The sequence below is a fragment of the Mus pahari genome, chromosome 17 (assembly GCF_900095145.1).
Source record: "Mus pahari chromosome 17, PAHARI_EIJ_v1.1, whole genome shotgun sequence".
Taxonomy (NCBI): Eukaryota; Metazoa; Chordata; class Mammalia; order Rodentia; family Muridae; genus Mus; species Mus pahari.
The window spans coordinates 47,424,799-47,446,115 of record NC_034606.1 but is presented as its reverse complement, the minus strand read 5'-3'; the positions used below and the strand labels follow the sequence as shown (position 1 = coordinate 47,446,115).

Genomic DNA, 21,317 nt, shown 5'->3' with positions numbered 1-21,317 from the left:
CTTGTGAAAGGACCTGGGAATCCCAGGGAGTGAGTGGCCAAGGACAGATAGGGGGAGTGTAACTGGCCTGGTCCCCAGGACCTGCTCAGCCTTCTAAGGCAGAGGCCAGGAAGGGGAGCTGACCACTTGAGGGCTCTGGCCAGACTGTTTCCAGAACTGACATCCTAGGACCCCCCGCCAAATGTCCAGGTTTTAGAATCAGGGCACATGCTCTGGGGGCAGACCAGAGAGGGGTTTATCAAAGCTTGGCTCTGTCATTTTTGTGTTGGGGGTCCTTATTGTGCCTTCTTCATTAATGTCACGACCAGACATAGGGATGGACATTGGTGTGTGTGTGTGTGTGTGTGTGTGTGTGTGTGTGTGTGTGTGTGTGTGTTTGTAAGTCCCTTCCCAGTGAATTCCAGGTTTCTTTGATCTCTATGCCTCTGTCCCCTTACTTAAAAAGCAGGGAATCGCTCATCCAAGGCTGCCAAGATCCGAGTCCCCAGAGCTTTAAGCTGAGCCCCCTCCAGGGCCCAATTCCGACAACAATTTGAGGGAGGTCTTGGAGAGGGTCCCTGGTGGGAAGCGCTTGCTGCACTGACCTTACAGAACCCCTCCCTCCCGGCGCAGCGGCCGCGCTCCTCCCCCGGTTCTGCCTCCCTCCCGCCCTCCTCCCCTCGCTCCCTCTCCCGCCCGCCCGAGCCCGCGCCGAGCCCGCGCCGGAACCGGAGCCAGAGCCAGAGCGCGGGCACCGCGGAGCGGGCGGCGGGAAGGCAGAGGTGTCCGGCGACCCGCCGCCCGGCTCAGTCCCCGAAAGACCCAGGCCCCGCACGCCCTCCGGAGCCAGAGGGAGCCGGGGACTGTGCAGGTGAGCACCCGCCGCCCGCCTCCACCGTGCGCAGTCCGAGGTGAGCCCCGGAGGAGAACGCGCCCACTGGAGATCCAGCCCAGCATACTCCGCACAGAGCTCACTTGTGTCTGGAACCGCGGACGCACCAGGAAGCGTCGGCCGGGAGCCAGCGCGGGCAGCCGGGCGACCGGGCGACCGGTCCCGGAGGGCTTGGGAAGCCTGGCAGAGCGGCCACGCGCCGAGCTATGAGCCGGGCGCAGTAGCAGAAGGAGCGGGCTGCATGGAGCGCGCTGGGGCGCGGGGACAGCGCTGTGGCCGGCGCCCGCCTGGGCTCCCGCTCGCGCTCCGACTGGCGCTGCTGCTGGCAGGGTCGCCGTCGGGCCGCGCGGGGGCTCCCGAGGAGCAGGAGACCGCAGCGTCCGGTACCGTGGCACCGGCGGGAGGCGACCGCTGCCGCGGCTATTACGACGTGATGGGCCAGTGGGACCCGCCCTTCAACTGCAGCTCGGGCGTCTACAGCTTCTGTTGCGGCACGTGCGGCTACCGCTTCTGTTGCCACGACGGCCCGCGCCGCCTGGACCAGAGCCGCTGCTCCAACTACGACACACCGGCCTGGGTGCAGACTGGCCGGCCGCCCGCCCGCGCCCGTGACACCGCCGCCCCGCGCGACCCGGCCCGCGAGCGCAGCCACACTGCGGTCTACGCGGTGTGCGGTGTCGCCGCTCTACTCGTGCTGGTCGGCATCGGGGCGCGCCTGGGCCTGGAGAGAGCGCACAGCCCCCGCGCTCGGCGCACGGTGACCAGGTGAGTGCGCTCCCTTGCTTGCCCGCCAATCTTGCCTTCACTTTCCCTAGCTGGCTCCAAATTTCACTGAAACTGCATCCTTCTGGACCCTCTACATCTTCGGCCTCTCCGCAGCCCCTTTCTCTTTTTGTTTTGTTTTGTTCTTTTGGATCTTTCTCCCCGTCTCTGCTTCACAGAGGGAGATACCTGATAGCCCGCTCCCTTCCCTCTGACCTTCCCTGCCTGTACTGGGCTCTGGATCCTCCTCGTGGCTCTAACCTCTTCTGCGGAAGACAAAAAGTCAGTGTCCACGGGATGGGGCATGGACGATGGTCAGGAAAGCCACTAGACTGGGGCAGTTTTAAGGGTGGTCGTGGGCTTAGCGAAGGGAGAGGATGCTTGACGGGTTCCATTGCTGCGTCTCCCTCTCCCGCCCTCCTCCCACCTCCATCCATTTCCCCAACCCAGTGTGACTCAAACCTGACCTTCATTCCTTGGGATTTCAGAAGCATCCCCTCCCCAGCAGCCCCCCAGGCAAAGGTCTGGCTTTCCAGCTGCTCAGGATGGGAGTGTGGAGGGGTGTAGACCTGTGTTTTAGAGACCCGCCAGATGCTGGCTAAGTTTTGAGTTTATTTTGACTTGTCAGTTGAATGGGAACGCTGGGGGCTGAGATTCTGTCCTGACCCTGGCTGGACCTCTCCCACTTATGCCCCACCCCCACCCCCAGCAAATCTGCTGCCCTGTTTGTGCTCTCCCTTCCTTTCCACCCAGGTCCCAGCCCTACTGGGCATGTAGACTGTTGGCACCACATGCAACAGGCAGCAAGTGGGAGTTATAATAAAGAGATACCCCCTCCTCCCCTCCCCCTGCAATACACATGTGGTGGACCAGATGTGCACGGGGCAGATCACGACAGTAGTTGTCCTCAGACCACTCATCCTTTCCAGTCACCTGGACTTTGTGTTTCTTTGAAGCCACTGAATTGCAGTGGGAGTTAGCAGGGGTTTCTGAATGCTGCAGGGGCAGAAACTCAGCCTCTGAATGTGGGCTCTCTCTTCCAGGACAAAGGTGGGCAGTGGGGAGGCCAGAGAGGCAGTGGGAGCCAGAGACCCACCGTAGTACAGGGGTGGCTGGGCCAGTCTATAGCCGGCTTGTTCATCTGCAAAGTTCCACCTGCAAGCCCAGGTTTGGTTGTGTGCTCACAACCATGTGCCTTGACTCTCTTCTCTGGGCTCTAGGTAGGTGTGTTCTGAAGCCCCTGCCCCAGTTTCTCTCTCATTCAGCCATGCTGATTCTGGCATCTAGGGAAGGATGGCTAGAGGGGTTGGAGCGGACTGGAGTCGGGCCTTGGAGAATCCGTGCCAAAGCCCAGAGGCACGAGGCTCTTTCCTTTCCTTCACAGAACTGACGTACCAGTGCTTGCCCAGTGGTGGGATAATTGGCATGAGCTGTTGAGGAGTGGGAAAGGCGAGGTCATCTTAGGCAGCCTGCAGAGGACTTGCAGCTGATCCTTGGCCACCTCAGGTGTCTTTCAGTGTGCCTCTTCGTTAGTCAGCCGTAACTCAGCCCCAGAAGTAGGGTCAAGCCGAGTGGGAGAAAATCATGGGTTCTGGGTACTGCAGGCAGCTGGGCTGTCTATGGGGAAGGCTCAGTCAGACACTGTCACGGCTGGTGGGGGCTGGGTGTTCTGGGGACCCAGGGAGGCAGCTGCCCAAGGTCATACAGCCTTTGGGTGTTGGGCTGCCACAGAGGGATCTCCATGGCTCCCCTCTTTTCCTTGTTGTCTGCCTTCCTTGTCCGTATGCCAGCGAGGCCCCAGGCCTGGCAGAAGCCCACACCGCAAGAGTACAGGTAAGGGAGATCTTGGAGGAGGGACTCCGGCAGCATTTGAAGAATAAGAAGATGGGATGAGGAAGAGGAGGATGATACTGGATCCGAAGAGCTGGGACAGGAGGCTCAATGGGGAGGGTCTGGGAGAGTGAACTCCAGGAAGGAGCCTCAGGAACAGGAGGTGGCCCTAGTTACATATGACCTCATTAGTTTCCTGACCTGCTTTGGGAGATGGCCATCTTGGGGCCATAAGCGAGGCAGGCCATGCCTGGTAGAAGGACTGAGCTATCTGAGGTCACTAGAAAGAACAGAAGGGAGGACCGAGAGGTTGAAAGAACTCCCCAGAGATATAAAGCGAGACCACTGGGGACTGGAGAGAGGACATAGTGGTTAAGAATACTAGCTGCTCTTGCAGAGGACCCAAGTTCAATTGCCAACAACCACATGTTGGCTTATGATAGCGGTTTTCAATCTGTGTGTGTGTGTGGGGGGAGTCAAGGGACGCCCTTCACAGACTATTGAAAAACACAGATTTACTATAGAACATTATGATTCATAACAGTAGCAAAATTACAATTATGAAGTAGCAATGAAGATGATCTTATAGTCCGAGGTCACCACAACACGAGGGCTGCAGCGTTAGAAAGATGGAGAACAGCTGGCTTATGAGCGTCTGTAACCCCCATTCTAAGACTCTTATGTCCTCAATCTGGCCTCCAAGGGCACCAGGCATGCATATGCGGGATGAAGATATTCATAAATGCCCATATACACAAAATAATAAAACTAAAACCAACCCCTGCGAGACCATGGCGGCAACGGCCAGCCTTTGATGAGATTAGGTCCTGGCTGATGGAGGGGCAGAAGCTGCGAGTCCCCTCAACATCTGTCTGTCTCCACAGGACACTGACAGAACTTCTCAAGCAGCCAGGCCCCCAAGAACCACTGCCTCCGCCTCTGGGTCCACCCTTGGGTAACTGCGTCCAGGTACAAATGGGTGACGGTGTTCTCCGGGGTTCTCCCCACAACAGCACAGGTGAGTGTTCGGTGAGCATTGGCTCACCTACACCAAGGTGGCGGCGGAGGAGGAGGTGGGAGACATGTCATATATAAATGAGTGGCTGCCTGTGCAGAGGTGTGATCGGGGTCTGGACAAGCCCTCGGTGGAGAGGAACCATCTTGTCTCCTGGGCAACGAAGCTGTGAGAGATATGCTAGCTAGGGTTGTTAGCTCGAAGCTCTGGCTTGGGGGTCTGGAACCTGCCTGTGTGTCTTGCGTAGTGGTTCCCCCACCTGCTACATGCCGGGTTCTGGGGTTCAGTGCCCCTCCATCTCCATGGCGCAAGGTTTAGCGTCTTGATAGCTAGGGAGCCATCCATTAGGGGGCCTCGGGACTTGCTGCCATTGTTCATGTTTTTCTGAGCCGAGCCAGGACTTTCTAGAGCCATCCATTCCCCCAGGTAGCCTGGGGCTACAGTGGGGGCGGGGGAGGGCAGGGCGTTGAAAAGTCGTGGCTCCGGCAAGCTCAGCTTTTTTCCTTCACACTCCATTTTCCCCTCCAGACAAGAAACGCCTCAATAATGCGCCTCTGGGGTCCGCCACCCCGGGACCCCCGCGCGGCCCGAGGCTGCAGGGTGGTGGCAGCCTGACGTTGCAGCCTGACTACGCCAAGTTCGCTACCCTCAAAGCAGCTGCTCTCAAGGCCACAGGTGAGGCTCGTGTTGCTGCCGCCAGTTCCCTAGGGATACTGCTACCTTCTTCACCTCAAAAGGGAGCCCGCTTGACCAATCCGGGTTCAGGACGTCCCCAAACAGCCAATCGGCTCCCACCCCAGCCCGCTGACCCGCACCCCCCCATTACCTAAAGCAGGTGCTGAGCAGCCTGACTCTCGCTTCGCCCTGTTCCCCACGCAGAGGCTGCACCCCAGGACTTCTACCAACGTTTTCCCTCTACCGAGACGGGCCCGCGGACCCTCCCTGCGCGGGTTCCGCGGCCTCCGGAGGACTTGCCTGCGCTGCTCGACGCCTGTCCCTGGGCCCCTCCGGGTTATGTACCTCCGGCCGGTCCCGTCTCGTCGGTCCCTTATGCTGCCTGGACCGCGGGCCGCCCCGCGAGGCCGCTTCCCCGTAGCCACTTGGTGGCTCAGGTCTCCCCGGCGCCCCGGCGGCCCAGCCACGCGCCACGGCGTCAGTTCAGCGTGGAGAAGCTGCCCGAAGCCTTCAGCGCGCAGCAGGCGAGCTTTTACAGCAGCGCAGGCAGAGGACCCCGGCACCTGAGCACCAACAGCAAAGCCGAGGTCACGGTCTAGAGCGGAACCATTGGAGCCTTCTGCAGGGTCCTGGGCCCCAGGTCATGCTGTTGCACTGCAGGCTTGAATCCAAGCAGAAACGAGGACATTCGGAGCCTGTGGCTAAAGGGCCAAAAGGGTAGAACCAGGTGTTCTATCCTTGGGAACGTAGGGCTATCCTTACCTGTGTAAATAAACCCTCTAATGTGGTTCCTGTCCCAAGGGGATTATCAGTCATTGACTGGGCAGACAGCAGTGCAAACCAGAGAGAAGTGGCCAGAGAGGATGGCTGGGTCGAATGCCAACCAATGCTCAGAGCAGATGGAGCCACAGTCATCCAAAGGTCTGGGTTCAGGGGAGAGCGGGCTTGTTACCCCTGTGGGGGTTCATGTGCTCTACCAGAGGCTAGCCCCTCCCCACCCCGCAGCTGATCTCTCACTCAACAGTTTTGAGTTAGCCCAGCCTGGCTGACCGTCATTGACACAGTCTGGCCCAGGGCCGGCTCCTGGCTTGCAGGCTGCTTGGCCAGATTGGCCCAGGGCCACCCCCCTAATGGGTGTGGGCCACATGGACATCTGGTGCTCAGGATAGAGGAGGCTCCTCCCAGGAGCTGCTCTGGGTTAAGGGGGATGGAGATGTTGGAATGGGAGCCCGGTAATGCCCCTCCCTTGGGGTGCTCCCACTGCATAGGCTTGGCCCCGTCAGCTCTCTCCCTCTTCTTGCCAGAGGCTCCCAGTACCTGGCAGAGGCCCAGGGTACTGTCGGCGCCTGTTTGCAAGGTCCTCAGTTCCATATTCTGGTGTGTGTGGGGACACCCTGGCTACAGCCAGGTGAGGTATATGACCTCAGTGAAACCACTCCCCTGTGTTCCTCAGGGATGGCACACTGAACAACAGCCACCATATGCTACTGTTTCTTATTTAACGGGAAGAGACCTACAGGGCTTTGTGCAAATAAAGGAAGGAAGGTTTGGGGACCTAAATTCCTTGTCTGAGATCTACACCGGGGCTAGACTGATGCAGAAGGCAGGGATCAGCACTACAATGCTGGGGGCTAGCACTGCAATGCCGGGGCTAGCACTGCAATGCCGACGCTAGTGAACACGGTGCAGGCAGACCTTCCTGGCTGCACTGACCTCTGGGCGGTACAGTCTGCAGTTGATGCCTTTTAGGAAAGGGTGTGATTCAGAGCTGTTTGTTGGCCTGATGATCGGGATTCAGCCCCAGGCTCATCTCAGATGGAACCTTCTTCCATTCTACTTCTAAAGGCCCAAATACTCCACTGGGCTCACAGAGCACTTAACTGCACCCTGGTCTTTTTGTGTGTCACACTGAACAATAAGCCTGATGCTGAGGTCAAAGGCTTGTTCTAGTCTCTATAGATGCAAGTGGAGGCAAGGGGCCAGTTCACCAAAGTGACTCAGCTGGGAAATACAACAACATACGTGTTATGTGGCCAGAAGTCAGTGAATTGCTGAGGGCCCCACTTACAGGAAGTGGAAATGAAGCAAGGGCCCACCTGATGGAGGAGTGACTTCATACCTCAAGTTCCAAAAATATTGCTACTACCTACCAAAGCCAGTCAGATAGCTGAATGGCCAGGCAAGGAGCTGGAATGTGGATAAAGTCCTTTTATCCCAAACTCTCACCCATCTCTAGAGTGTGTCAGGTACACCTGTGGGCAAGAAAGGGCCACCAGACTGCGGCGATCAGGCTGCCCTCCCCCAAAGTCCCTAGCTCAATGCTGGCCAAGAAATGCAGCCATCTGGTTAAATCAACGTAATGGTCATACTACAGACTCAAACAACCTTGTTTTAGGTGGTACCAATCTGTGTTTATTGAAAACCTATGTCCAGCACATGGTGAATGTTTCAACATCGATGAAGACATAGGTGAATCCCCTGTTCATTCAGTGAAAAACCAACCCCCCCACCTCTCAACAAGGAGAAAAGGCACAGTATATACACAGACACAAGGGCTAGGCTGCCCCACTGCAGGGGCCATAAATTACAGTGATGGTTGGGGAGAGGCAGAACGCAGAGTAGGTGGGGTTGATGCACCGAAGGGCCCGCCCCTGCCTACTCTCTTCAACCAGCTTGAAGGGATGAGGAGAAGCGCGAGGAGGGACAGTTCCTCAAGTCTCTGGGGAAGCCCTGGCCCAGCAGTCTGCAGAAGCAAGACAGGCCACTCTTCCTCCTAGGACCCCCCCATCTCAGGGTAAGAGACCCGATTCCTGCTGCCTACCCTGAAAATGAGAGGCTGGCTGCTGGGGAAGGTTTGGGACCAGTGTCTGCCACCCTGGCTTATTCAGACAGGAATTAGGGATAAAAATACCCTTCTATGGGAGGTAGGAGTGAGGGTGGGGAGGAGGGACAAACAAGTCATGCTGAAGGCCCCTGGAACTCAGGCCCAATGGTGGCCTCATCCTGACCAGCCCCATGGGCCTACCCTGAGCTCAGGCGGCCATCTCGGGGTGGAGGGGTGGGAAGGAACAGGACAATTAAATAAGATACCATTTATTTTTTAAAAAATTAAAAAACAATGCCGACATTATTTTTCACCCATCCCTAGACCTGCCCCTGCCTCCCTCCCACCCACCTCCCCAGGGCCGGGCTCCCTCCCTCCCTGGCTGTCCCTTGTAAGGATGAAAGAACAATGAACAGGCTTAGTCAGGCACAGGGGAGGGAGTGCAGACCCAGGGAGAGGAACAAAGATGCCACGGCAACTTTGCCCGCATCACGGCAGGCCCAAGCACACACATATAAAAACATCTGTATAAAAAGGGGCGAGTCTGTCAAGTCCAGAATGCAAAATGCTCTCTGGTGCGAGACCTAGTTCCCAGAGAAAGCCTGATTAAAAACAAAAACAGAAACGAAACGTAACAACAACAAAGAAAACCAGAGGCAGAAAGGAGACAGTCTCTAGAGGGCTGGGAGGGGCTCGCAGCGCCCCATGTTGCTTCAAACGAGGAGAGCACGTTCCTGCTCAGGCCATCTCTCTTCTCAGCCCGCCTGGGCTTGGACCGTGGATTTACCACAGCAGTGTCAAGGAGCTCTGCCCATGGTCCTACTGGCCCGAAATGATCCAAAAGCCTTGGCAGGTAACAGCTAGGAAAGTCAGTCTTGCCTTCATCCTCACAGCTCTTGGAGGAGGGAAAAACAGATGGGGAGACAGTCTGGGAGACAGAGGGAAGATCCCAGGAGAAAGAGACAAAGGTGGAAAGAAGTGGACCAGGCCCCAGACGGTGGTCAGGAGGCAGCGATGGCAGTGCCACCGCCCAGCTTGACAATCATCTGCTGGCAGTCATTGCAGGAACGGCGGTCACCCACCTTCTCCAGGGTGCGGGCAGCTTCAGCCAGCAGCACTGCCCGCTGGCCCGGGGAAGACAGGAAAGAGAGGGGAAGATGGCGGCAGGCCAGCAGGATGGCAGTAGCTCGTTCTCGTTGGCCAGGCCAGGTGTCTACCTCTCCTGTGGGAATGACATTTACATAAGCACCGTCCCAAGGAGTTTGTGCGGCCTCATTTGTTGAGCGCACCCCCTCGTCCAGTGGAGGTGTCTTCTGTTCTCTTTCCTGCCCTCTCAGAAGATGAACCCGGCAGCTGAGGGGGCTGAGGTAGTCAAACCCATGCAACTTCTACCTTGCTCCTGCACTGAGAGGACATCCTAAGTTTTTAGAGCCATGTCCTGATTCCTCAAGCTAACAAGGATTTTGCTGCCTCCTTTTTGTCCCCATCTCACTAAGCAGCTAAGAGAGTCACGCAGAGTGTAGAAATACCCTGTCCGATACCAGGCCTCCACCCTCTCTGCTACTCAAGTGTAAGGCCACAGCGGCACTTACCGTGCTTGGTGTTCTGAGTGGGGCGCCGCCGTAGGCTATGCTCCAGCAGCTGGTGTGTACGGGTGGGGCTGGCTCCTGCCATCAGGCGCACGGTGGCTTCATGCAGGAACACCTGAGAGGTACAGGGGGCATCAGTCAAACTCTGGGTCTGACCTGTCTAATCGCAGCGTCCCTATCTTATCCTCAAGCCAACCTAGGAACCTATGTCAACAGTGAGAAAGGACAGTATCGAGTGCAATATCTTATTTCTTCAGAAAGGAATGGAGAAAAGGACAGAGCACAGGCCAGAAGCAGGCAGGAGAAATAGGAGCCAGAGGCAACTTCCCTGCTGTTGCAAAGCAACCCTCTAGGGTTTGGGTGGCACCTTGTCCTTGAGGGCTGTGTCTCAGTCAGAAAAAAGGACAAAGGAGGAGAGAGAGGGATGAGGGGGAATAGCTAGGATAGTATCAAGTGCAATATCTTATTTCTTCAGAAAGGAATGGAGTCTAGACTGGAAGTCTTCTTCAGCCCTTTGACACTGTAACTCAACACTGTCCTTTATAAGGGACATGCCGAAGGACTCTGCAATACAGCCAAATCTCACCACCTCTGTACATTGGGGAACGAACGAACACACACACACACACACACACACACACACACACACACACACACGACACGACACGACACGACCAGAAATCTCAAGGTCTAAGTGCTCTCTTGCTCACACGTGGGCTGCAGATTGGTCAGACTGGGAACATGTTTCCAGGGATCAGTCTCTGGTTTTGAGACAGGGTCACACTGTGTAGTCCTGGTTGGCCTAAAACTCCTGATATAGACCAGGCAGGTTTCAAATGTACAGTGATTCCCCTGCCTCTATCACCACAGTGCTAGGATTAAAGGTATGGTTACCATGCCAGCTCAGAAAACCAGGATTTACTTTGCGTGTCTGAGCACATGTGCGTGGAGGGTAAATGCTCCACTGTGCACGTGGAGGTCTGGGGACGGTTTGTGGGAGGGAGCTGCTTCTCTCCCACCACCACGTGGGTGCTGTGGATTGGACGCAGGCCACCAAGCTTAATAGCCAGTCTTTACCTGCTGAGCCATCTCACTGGCCTAAATCGGCCGCTTGTGGGAAAACAGAAACCACTGGTGGGTGGAAGCCCAGGTCTAGGTCTCTAACGTTTTTGTCTTTCCCCAGTCTTAGAGAGAAACTAGGACCTTACACACGCCTGGCAAGCTCTCCACACTGGGCGACATCCTCAGCCCTTCCAACTTTGAGACAAGGTCTTACTAAGTTGCCCAGGCTGGCCTTGAACTTACAATAGTCCTGGTTCAGCCTCTGGAGTGGCTCCTGATGCTGGGTGGGGACACGAAGCCTCCTGGGTGAAGACGGGCACCAAGGAGGGCATTTTAGGGGAGGCATTTGGTCCCAGCCAGTCTGTGAGGACCAGAGGTCTAACCTGAATGGGTTCCATAAGGGAGGTTCAGCCCAAACCATGGGGCACACTTCTGTCTGTCTTCTTGAGGAAGCCTTTTTTTTTTTTTTTTTTTTAAAAAAGATTTATTATATGTAAGTACACTGTAGCTGACTTGAGACAGCCCAGAAGAGGGCATCAGATCCCATTACAGATGGTAGTGAGCCATCACGAGGTTGCTGGGAATTGATCTCAGGACCTTCGGAAGAGCAGTCAGTGCTCTTAACTGCTGAGCCATCCCTCCAGCCCTTGAGGAACAGACTTATGTAGCCTGTGCTGGCCTCAAATTTACTATGTGGCCAAGGATGAGTTTGGTTCCTGATCCTTGTGCCTTTATGTCCCAAGTGCTAGGATTACAAGTGTATGCCATCACACTGGAGATGTATTTGGTACTGGGATGATAGAGGGCTCTGTGCATCGTAGGTAGGCACACTACCAATTAGGCTATTTGCCCGCGCTCTGATGACTGGATCTCTCTCCTGGGCCAGTGGTCTTGGTTTGCTGCAGTGTTCAGTATAACCCGAGGCTGTACTTCCGGCTGAGGGGTTTCTTCTCCAGCAACAGCCTTGGCCCTCAGTGCCCCTTCTAGCCCAGCTCACTCCTTTCCTTGCCACTTATGATACTGTGTCCTCTTCTGCTCTCGTAGAATAATTCAGGCTCCAGCATGTGGATCCTCATACAATAACAACAGGGTGAGGTGAAGGGGGGAAGCAGGGCCGTGCAACATGGGCCTTCAGGCACAGAGCAGTGCACTGAATTCAGACGCTACAATTCTCCTCGTAAGATCTGCACAAGATTGGGCTCACCAACTTTCTGTCACGGAGGTGAGCTCATGAGGTCTCTGACCTCTTGTGAGCATCTATATGCAGTTAAGGACATTATAATCAGTAGTGTGGCTATCGGCAATGTCCCACATGTCTATGAAAAACCCGATGAAACTCACTGGGTCATTACAAAACGAAACAAAGAAACACGTGAGTAGAAAGGGGACTGATTGGGAAGTGGAGAGGAGAGGCAGGCAGCACTGGGAAGGACAGGCTGGCGGGATTGAAAGGAGCCCAGCACACACACATAAATATGTAACATTATATACATATGTATGCTTGTGTGGGAATGTCACAATGAAACCCATCAATTATTGTCATTATAACTAAGTATGCTAATCAGTACAAAAGTGAAGGATATGCCAATTATAATGACACGTCATATACTAACTTGTAATATAATTATATATATAACTTATAATATGTATTATTATTATGTGTCAAATAAAAATTTAAATATATTTTTAAGCTGGGCACGATGGTGCACACCTTCAATCCTAGCATCTGGGAGATGGTGTCAGATAGATCTCAGTGAGTTTGAGGCTGGCCTGGTTGTCATAGCAAGTTCTAGCCACTCCCCTAATGTTTAGTACAATCTATACCTCTCCCCTTACTGCTGCCTCCGACTGCCACACACGTCAGGAGATGTGCGCCTGACTCCACATATAAGGTGCTGAGGCAGACTCAAGGCCAGCCTAGGGAATATAGTGAGACTCTGCTTAAAACAAACCCAAGTGCATTACGCTGATGAGCACTGTAAACAACGAAGGGATGACTCGCATCTAAGGAAGCACAGTTGTGCATCTTTCCTCAGAGGCTTAACTCAGATGCTGCAGTCAGAGAAGGCAGCACGGCTGAAAAGTTCCCACGTGACTAACAAAATAAACTAGAGTGAAGGTCTGTCTCCATGTGGTTCTCGGGCAAGGCTGCCATTCTTCACTAGTTACAACTATTGAGAGCCCTTGTGGGCAGGGCTGGGGAGGGAGCTCCTTAGCTCCTCTGTCCTCTGACCACTCTTGCAGGTCTGGTTGGTGACACGTGACTCTGGGCCGGGTGCACAGCAGTGTGCAAAGGACCCCCTGGCCCCATCTTAGTGCTGGACCCGACCCCCACTAGCCTGCACATCCCAGCAGACTGCTGGGCCTCACCTTGCGGTAGGCTGGGCGGAAGCTATGGGCCAGCCTTCGAAGGCTGCCCAGGTCCCGCTGGAAGCCGGCCAGCTCAGTGCCGGACGCATGGTAGGTCTCACCCAGGAGCTGGCTGGCGCTGGCCTGCTTTTGCCACAGTGCTGTCCTCAGCGACAGCAGCAGGTCACAGGTGAACAGCTGGACCACCTAGGGGTGAACCACAGGGAGAGACTGTGACTGGCCCGTGCCTGCCCAATTCAGGGACCCCAGCCCCTTGCCAGCCCCTCAGCCCAACAGGTAGCAGCTCCCGGGCACAAAGCTCAGGGGTAGGAACCCTGCACCGCCCACCACAAGCTGGGTGTGGTCTGTTCTCAGGTAAGAAAGCCAAAGCTCTAAAAGGGACACAGCACGGTGGCAGGGAGGGGAGGGAGAAGATCCTCTCTGAGGCAGCATTGTGGGGAGGGGTGTACATTTTCCATCTCCCACAACGGGCCTGGAGGACACGTCACCCAGAGGTCCCCAGGTTTTTCTCCTCTAGAGGAACCAAGGGGCTGACTAAGGCTGCAGAGGAGCCTGGGACAGAAGGCAGAGGGAGGAGGGACAAGAAGGAGGTGGCCACCAGGAAGGCAGAGGCACACGGTGTTCTCATGTTTGTCTTGGCAGCTACAGAACCGTGGCATGTGACTTAACCTAAGCCTTGCTTTCCCCATCTATGAAATGGGAATGGCAGCTTAGCTGTCATGAGCCTTTTACAAGGCAGCACTCTGCGCATGCACCGCAGGAGCTGCACATTCTGTGTAACCACTGCTGAGTTGAGGCTACCTCCTGGATGCCCAATAAGCCATCAGTAGCATGTGCGGACCTAAGGGGAGAGGGGTTCTACACACACCATGCAGATTCCCTGAAGGCCACTTCTCATCCTTCCTAGGTGGTCCCTGCAGGCATTGGACTTGGGGTACAATGCTGCCCAGACCTCTTCTGCCCTGTGCCTGCACAAGGTGCCAGCTCTTGGCCATACTATCCTGTGATTGTTGACAGCCTCAGGGGACACAGATGAGAAACTTCCTCCAGGCAAAGCTGGCATTTCTTAAGTTGTGGGCGTAGGAGCAGCATCTTCATGCATGGGGCAGGAGCCTGGACTGGGTCCTGCACTCTGACCACGCTCTCCCAGGCCTATTCTCCCGCCCTGAACCACAGCTCCAAGGGTGTTCCTTAAAAACCTTTATAGTTCCTCAAATATGACTGACAATGGTTTCCTCAGGAGGAAACACACCAAGGGAGACCAACAGGAAGCCCAACAATGGCTTGCCCCCCAAGCCTGTGATCTACACAATGGCTCTCATTGTAAGGTCAACATGCTGTCCCAACTTACATAAAGCACCCAAGCCTGCTAATATCGCGACACTTGAGACCAAATCCCAGAAAAGCAGCTAGTTCTAACGTCCCTCCTGTCTGGTGTTACAGCACTCATTCTCCTAGGGGACCAAGGGTGACACTGTCCTTATTCCCCAGGATGGTTAGGTAGGCCCTCAGCAGTGCCCTTAGATCCAGGTCCTCTCTCTTTGGCCACGGCACTGTGGGCAGTCAGGGCAGGCCTCCGTGATGCACTGTGGAAACATTGCACAGGTATTGCCAGAACATGCAATGCAACTACAATGCACCACAGCTGCCCGCCAGGTGTGCAGCTGGCCAGAGGCACCAGGGCTGTCAGCTGGCCTAGGCCCGAGGGAGAAGCAGACTACCTGGGGCAAATGCAGAGCCCTGGCCTGTTCACTTGGGACTTAGAGGAAACTGCCAGCTAGCAGGACCTGAGAGTAAGGGAGCTAGGGAGAGGAGAAGGTGCAAACACATTTGCCCCGGGAATCAAAAGGTACATCTGCTCGAGGAGCCTACTATGTCTCAGAGAGCCCAACAGGCTAGGTAAGCTTGGGGCGGGAGTGTTGACACAGACCACATCAAACCCTCCAGGGGCTGCCACTCACGTGGTTAAGTGAAGGATCAGAAGTAGTGCCGCTGACATTGAGACTGTTCCACAGGTGACCACTGGCCCTCTCACAATGACAGAAGGAGTTCTGCTGCCCGTCAGCTTTCCCAGAGAGGGAGGCATGCATAGCTCTACAGGTATAGAAGACGGCCTTCACCAAGGGACTCCTAGAGCAGTGAGCGGGAGAAGAGAAGCAGGTGAGCACAGGTTAGCTGTGTAATGAACAGGTGGAAGAGTCTAAACAGCCAGCATCATCACACCCTCCATCGCTGTGGCATCTGCTGGCACTGTGATACTGTCACTGTGGTCTCCTGTAGCCAGCCCCAGACAGGAAATGCTGGCTTTGAGCTGAGTTAAGCCTGTTCCTGTTCAGTCCTTCACTAGTCCTGGAGGTGACTGGAGACTCAGAATCAGTGTTACAAGTCTCTGGCCTGGGGACAGGATGTTGGGTTGTGAAGGGCGGAGGAGCCAGGAGGAACCCAGGCAGGGATGCCCGCCCGTCAGGCAGCTTTGCAGTCCGCTGTGGCTGAGGTTGAGTGGCACAGTGACTTTAGGTAACCTATTTGTTGAGCTTCTGCATCTTCAGGTGAGTCAGAGGCAGACACACTCAGGTAGGAGTGCTACTGTGGGGCAGGTATGGGGCTGGGTATTTACCGGACAGGGGCTTGAAATCTGGGCTGCCTCAATGAAACAGACAGCTCAGGCCACTCCCTTGCACTCCTCAGCCCATCGGTGCTCTGCGTAGAATTGTTCTTGGCAAGAATGTCTTGGCTTTTAGGACAGGACCCCAGGGGACTTTCTGCCTCACTGCATGTTGTAATGTTACCAAGAGCACCCGGATCTAACCAACGCCATGCATGGTACCAGCAGGCAGGCTTGCTCATCTTTAAATGTTGCACACCTCCAAGGTTCAGACACAAGTGTTGAAAAGAATGTCAAAGACTCTCTTTATGCATCTTGCCCAGGTGACAGAGAGATGGCTCAGCATGTAAAGGGGTTTGCCATCATCAAGTTGATGGACTTTTGATCCCTAGAACCTACAAGGTGGAAGAGAAGAACCCATTCCTGTAGGCTGTCCTCTGACTTCTCCATGTGTACCGTCACACACACACACACGCACGCGCAAACACAGAGCCAACAGCCTGATGGGGAGTAGTGAACAGCAGGAAGGAAACAGGAACTGGAGTTCACGTAAGCTCCAGGACTGCCTTGCAGTGGCCGCAACTACATCACATTGCTGTTTCTGGCTCTGCCAGGCTCTGCTGTTTCCATCTCCTCTATGCAGCATGGCATCAGGGAGGCAGAGGGAAGAGGCATTCTAAGCAACCGTGCTAAGCGAGGGCGCCTGGAGAGCTCTGTGCAGAACACACACCAAGGGCTCGGCTGAATCAGAGTCTCTGTGGTTCCTCTGCCCCTCCCCCAGCTCCCATCTGTCAAACAGTTCTGACCCCAGATCAACATGGCTATCTGGACCTGCTCCCTTCTGCTACCTCACTAAGATCCCCTTGGAGAGAAGTACATAAATGACCAAGGAGCTTACGTACTCGGTCACTTCCAGGGCCTTGGGGACCCGTTCTACTTCAGTAAAACGAGAGCGCACAGCTGCATCGTCTCCCTGGAGCCAGCTGATGGCCATGGTGACTGCGGACGTCCACCATCGACAGATGACATCGGGGCCTGCATGGGAACACAGAAGGAAGCACCATAAGCACCCATAGGAACCAAGTCTAAGGAACACTAAGTGGCGTGTGGCATCTCTAGGCTGTGATGATGGATAAGGAATCTTCAGGTGACTCTCCCTCAGGACCTGGTAGTATGTATCAAGAACTTGANNAAAAAAAAAAAAAAAAAAAAGAAGAGCCGGGCCTGGTGGCGCAGGCCTTTAATCCCAGCACTCGGGAGGCAGAGGCAGGCGGATTTCTGAGTTCGAGGCCAGCCTGGTCTACCAAGTGAGTTCCAGGACAGCCAGGGCTATACAGAGAAACCCTGTCTCGAAAAACCAAAAAAAAAAAAAAAAGAACTTGAACATGCTCACCCCTATTAACCCAGTAATCCCATATTTGGTACTCTTATGGTTAGGAAACTGGTTTGAATAGAAGTTTAACAAAAATGTTCACTTTAATGTTAGAGATTTTAAATTTTTTTTTTTTTTTTTTTGAGACAGGGTTGCTCTGTGTAGCCCAGGCTGTCCTGGAACTCACTCTGTAGACCAGACTGGTTTGGAACGCAGAGAGCTGCCTGCCTCTGCCTCCCGAGTGCTGGAGCTAAAGGTGTGCACCACCACTGCCCAGCAAAGCACATTTATGTTTTTATTGCTGTAGTTTCCCTTCTGAGTCTCAGGTTTCTCAACTGTAAAACTATGTTACCAGGGATCCCGTGAGACCAGTGAGGGACAGCCAGGTGACAGAAAAGGAGTAAGAATGTGTATTCTTCTAACCCCTAAGTCAATATGAACCACACTACCTCAGCTGCTGCCCTGGGATCCTTCTCTCCCTAGGATGGGAGCACCCTTCCGAGGTTGCCTGGCATCCCATGCCCCCAGGCACTTCAGAGGCTGAGAGGTGGCAGCCGATGGACTGTCATTTTGAGGGCAGTGTAGTAGTCAGCAGGAGAGACTGTAGCCAAGGCCGTGGGAGCTGGGTGGTAAGAAGGGAACCTTCCCAGCTGGGAGAGTGTTGGAAGCCAGCTCCGGGGCCCTTCTGTAGCTAAGGTGACCACCAGCTAGCCTCAGGGACTCAGACCCTTTGTGGCTTGTATGTGCACATGGAAAGGGTCCTGACCTAAGCTACCCAGCCAGGGCCTCAGTGTGGTAATGACCCACTCGCTGTTCCATTTATACAAGGACCAATATTCTCTGCTCAGAGAATGTTGCTCATGAGGGACAACTCTGGGCTGAGGCATCCTGGAGGACACAGATACAAACCGAGGACTAGGGAAGATGCTCTGAGATGTACTCCTGATTCTGGAGGGGCAGGGGAATGGGGGCCGGACAGAGTACGCTGAACACTCTCAGGACTGCGGAGCTACCCAGATACTCACCAAGGGCTGACCTGAGCACAGAACTGCTGGAGAATGGCGAGGTCACAAATCCCACAGAGTCCACAAAAGAATGAAGTAACTTCAAATACTCTAGAGCACTGGAAAATTCACTAAAAAGATTTAAAAAAAAAAAGGGTGGTGGTGCCATGTTTATGACCTACAGAAAGACCACACCTATGTATGGTATAGCCTGACATACCCACATGCGTGCTTACACCTCTAAGCTTGGCTGCTTAGAGATCCAATTCTAAGACTGAATGGCCCTGTCTAGCTCCCTTTTCCCACCATCTCCAGCAGATCAAGTTCTGCCCATGCGAAGGAGAGACTTGCTTCACAGGCCGGCCTTCTGCTGATGTTCTTCCCTGTGCCAGCAAAGACCCTAGGCTCGGCTTCCCTCCCTCTGTGGACAACCTTGCCTCTTCCTCCAGACTAGACTCCAAAGCCACATTCTTCCAGAAATTTCCTACTGCCTAGGTAGGACTGTCCCTCCCTCATTCCTCAGGTGCACACCAATTGGGACTTGGGATGGTGGGACTCTGGTATCTTTCGGTTTATCGGGCATTAATCTGTGACAGAGAAGCCATGTTCACTGCAAGCTGGGTTTCCAACTCTCCAGGCCAGCTGTGCCTGCCTGGTGAGCTCTCCGTATCTCACTCCATCTCTCTCAACAGTTCACTGCTCTCTGTCCCCAAAAGCAAAAGCAAACGCATCCATTTCTAACTTGCCCTGACAATTAGCCCCAGTGGGTGAAGGGAAGTACCCGGTGAAAAATGGGGCATTGTGGGGTCTGAGTCAGACCACCGACCCGAAAAGCTGGCCACTGTTCTGGTGAGGAATGTCACCCAAGGGCACTGGCCCCAAGGCAGACACAAGGCCTGGGGATCTTACCAGCTCTCTTCTTCCTGGTCGCCTGCCTTCTTCTTGGCCTGAGGCTTCACCAAGGACTCCACTGCTCTTTCCAGCAGGTTTTTGCAGAAAGCCTGGTGTACCTGGGCAATGGGGTCGGCTGAAGAGAAAGAAGGGTTATGGGTCATACTCATGAGCCCTTCTGGAGCTGAGGGGACATCTCAGTGACAACAGGCATGTTTAGCACCTGTGACACTTTAGATTCCAGTCTTGTTTAGTAAGAAAAAAAAAAAAAAAAAAAGACTGTTTACAGTGTAAAAAGGTAGGGAAAGAGACTTGAAGAGATGGCTGTGCCTATAACAGGGACCCAATCTTTCTTAACCAAACCCAGGATTACCCTTTAGGGGCTGGCAAGATATCTCAGTGAGTAAACGTGCCTGCCACCAAGCTTGATGACCGAGTTCAACCCTGCAGCTAGCACAGTAGGGGAGAACCGGCTCCTATAAACAGCTCTGACCTGAGTACCTCGGCCCCTGCCCCTACCAGACACAAACAAAATGAACAAATCTAAAAAAAATAAAAAAATAAAAAAAAAGAAGGAAGGAATTAGCCCATGAGCGTGCCAAGACAGCCCAGGCCTTTGTGTGGTTCTAAACTACCCCCATAGGGCATGTGTGTCCATGCAGGCGCACACCACACTGGTGTGGGGCTCGGAAGTTCCAAGTTGGAGGTATAAGGTAATGGCTGTACTGCCTTATTAAGAAAAAGAGAATATAACGTTGAGAGACTTTCTGTCTTTGTGAGAACTGATGGCCAAGAAAGACAAGAGGACAGTGAGCTACAGCTCTCCTGGCTGTGGAGAAGCCCAAGTCTCCTGGGATCAGTCACGCCCGGCCTAAGCTGGCTAGACAGGGGCCTGGAAAGCACATAATGGCTGACAAGTCCCTTTTCTGGTAGGCCCTGATTACAGAGTCACTCGTCCATTCCATTTCCAGTCCCATTTGGCCAAGAGGAGGAGGGACATTTCTGGACACTTTCTCTGTGAGAAGGCTTGGCCGCGGGACGTGCAGGAGGACCAGCAGGTTTGTGGGAGGTCTGCCCTGTGGACAAAGCTGTCTGAGGAGTTGGAATGCCTTTGTCTTTCTTTCTTGTTAACTCTTTGATCTTTGGTGTCACACATTATCCTGATACTGCACAAAAACCAAACCACAAGCTCCCCGCTCCCCATGGCTGACATCCACTCTGTACTCACGGAGCCTGACTCCCCACTCGGCAGAGAGACCACGGCAGACAAACACTCCAGTGTTCCTTCCCTGTGTGAGTCCACCCTGCCAGCCTCTGCACGCTAAGCCCGGGCAAGTCCATTCCAATCACTATCAAATCCCAGAGACAGAAAGCCTGCATCTCCTTCCAGTGCCTGGAGCCCTGTCCCTGTCACCATCCTGAGCACTGGTGACTGCCTGCCGCCGCCTATTGTTCCCTAACTGCTCCGTGTATGGCTCTCTGCCCTCCCAATGGGGCCAGAAGGCCCCGAGGTCAGGGAACAGCACACCCCATACCTCTGATGTCTCTAAAGTGTCTAGAACAAGGGCTAAGAATATAGCTGGTGCTTAATCACAACTTATCATGTGTGGCCCTGTCATGTAGTGACCATAGGCTACACAGCAGAGCTGCAAACCGAGCTAAGTCGCAGATAGGCTCTGACCTCAAGAAAGTTACTTATCTTTTATGAAACTCAAAAAAGAGGAAAAGAAAAAAAAATAAGGTGGAGACATCTGAGTCTCTAGTCTCCTGTGACGCGCCTGTCACCAGCTCTGCGCAGTGGAGAAAGCACCCTCACCTGGGTTCCTCTGGGAGCAGTACAGGCTCTCCTTGGCTGCTGCCTTGATCGACCAGCTTCGCTCCATGAAAAACTTCTGGCCCAAGGGATGGCAGAGCCAGCGCAGGGAGTCGGGGACAGTGCTATGTTCTGGGCCACACAGACTCTGGGCACGATTTAAGAAGTAGCTCTGTGAAAGAAAAGGACCAGGTGTGACATCAAGGTAGCAGAATGCTGGGGAAGGGGAATGGAAGACAGGCCCTGAGTGAGTCCCAAAGGGATCCCACCACAGAGACAAGAGACGTTACGTTCTATGAAAGCTCTCAGGCTTGAGAGTTAAGTCCCGCCATGGAGCAGGGCGGGGGGCGGGACACATGCAGTGGGGTTCTTGCTATGCCCCGTCCTGCCAAGACTATCTAAGCCTTCTGGAACACACTCATCTTTCACCTCTGGCTTCCAGTTATTTATTTAGGAAGGGGCCTCAGAAGTCCGCAACTTTACCTGTGACACTGTGAGTACCTAGCCAAGTAGCCGCTCAGATAGCCCAAGTAGCCGCTCAGATAGCCCAAGTAGCTCCTGGGACTTCTCAGGTCATTAAAACTTCGTAGTACTTAGGTAAATTGTGTTTTTTTTTTTTTTTTTTTTTTTTTTT

The 21,317-nt window shown here is 54.3% G+C and overlaps 2 protein-coding genes across 3 annotated transcripts in view; one reads left to right on the top strand and one right to left on the bottom strand.

The window, feature by feature from the left end:
* The first annotated feature begins 709 nt into the window (after positions 1-709).
* On the top strand, positions 710-6,698 carry Shisa8 (shisa family member 8). The gene is made up of 4 exons (XM_021217411.2): positions 710-1,636; positions 4,348-4,481; positions 5,007-5,153; positions 5,358-6,698. The coding sequence occupies exons 1-4, from the start codon at positions 1,113-1,115 to the stop codon at positions 5,750-5,752; spliced, it is 1,200 nt and encodes a 399-aa protein (XP_021073070.1). The 5' UTR covers positions 710-1,112; the 3' UTR covers positions 5,753-6,698.
* Positions 6,699-8,230: 1,532 nt separating this feature from the next.
* Srebf2 (sterol regulatory element binding transcription factor 2) overlaps positions 8,231-21,317 on the bottom strand; it is a 57,369-nt gene continuing 44,282 nt past the window's right edge. For both annotated transcript variants that reach the window (XM_021216403.2, XM_029547860.1), the window contains exons 12-19: positions 20,687-20,855; positions 18,889-19,006; positions 18,001-18,110; positions 16,506-16,638; positions 14,960-15,128; positions 12,999-13,184; positions 9,570-9,681; positions 8,231-9,199 (exon numbers count right to left, since the gene is read on the bottom strand). In XM_021216403.2, coding sequence (XP_021072062.1) covers positions 8,979-9,199; positions 9,570-9,681; positions 12,999-13,184; positions 14,960-15,128; positions 16,506-16,638; positions 18,001-18,110; positions 18,889-19,006; positions 20,687-20,855 — 1,218 coding nt within the window. In that variant the 3' untranslated portion in view covers positions 8,231-8,978. The remainder of the gene's footprint in view (positions 9,200-9,569; positions 9,682-12,998; positions 13,185-14,959; positions 15,129-16,505; positions 16,639-18,000; positions 18,111-18,888; positions 19,007-20,686; positions 20,856-21,317) is intronic.

Excerpts from the sequence above, each read along its gene's own strand:
- Shisa8 (XM_021217411.2), top strand. The coding sequence starts at position 1,113 with ATGGAGCGCGCTGGGGCGCGGGGACAGCGCTGTGGCCGGCGCCCGCCT. Across the intron at positions 1,637-4,347 it reads GCTCGGCGCACGGTGACCAG|GACACTGACAGAACTTCTCA; the intron begins GTGAGTGCGCTC and ends CTGTCTCCACAG. Across the intron at positions 5,154-5,357 it reads AGCTGCTCTCAAGGCCACAG|AGGCTGCACCCCAGGACTTC; the intron begins GTGAGGCTCGTG and ends TTCCCCACGCAG.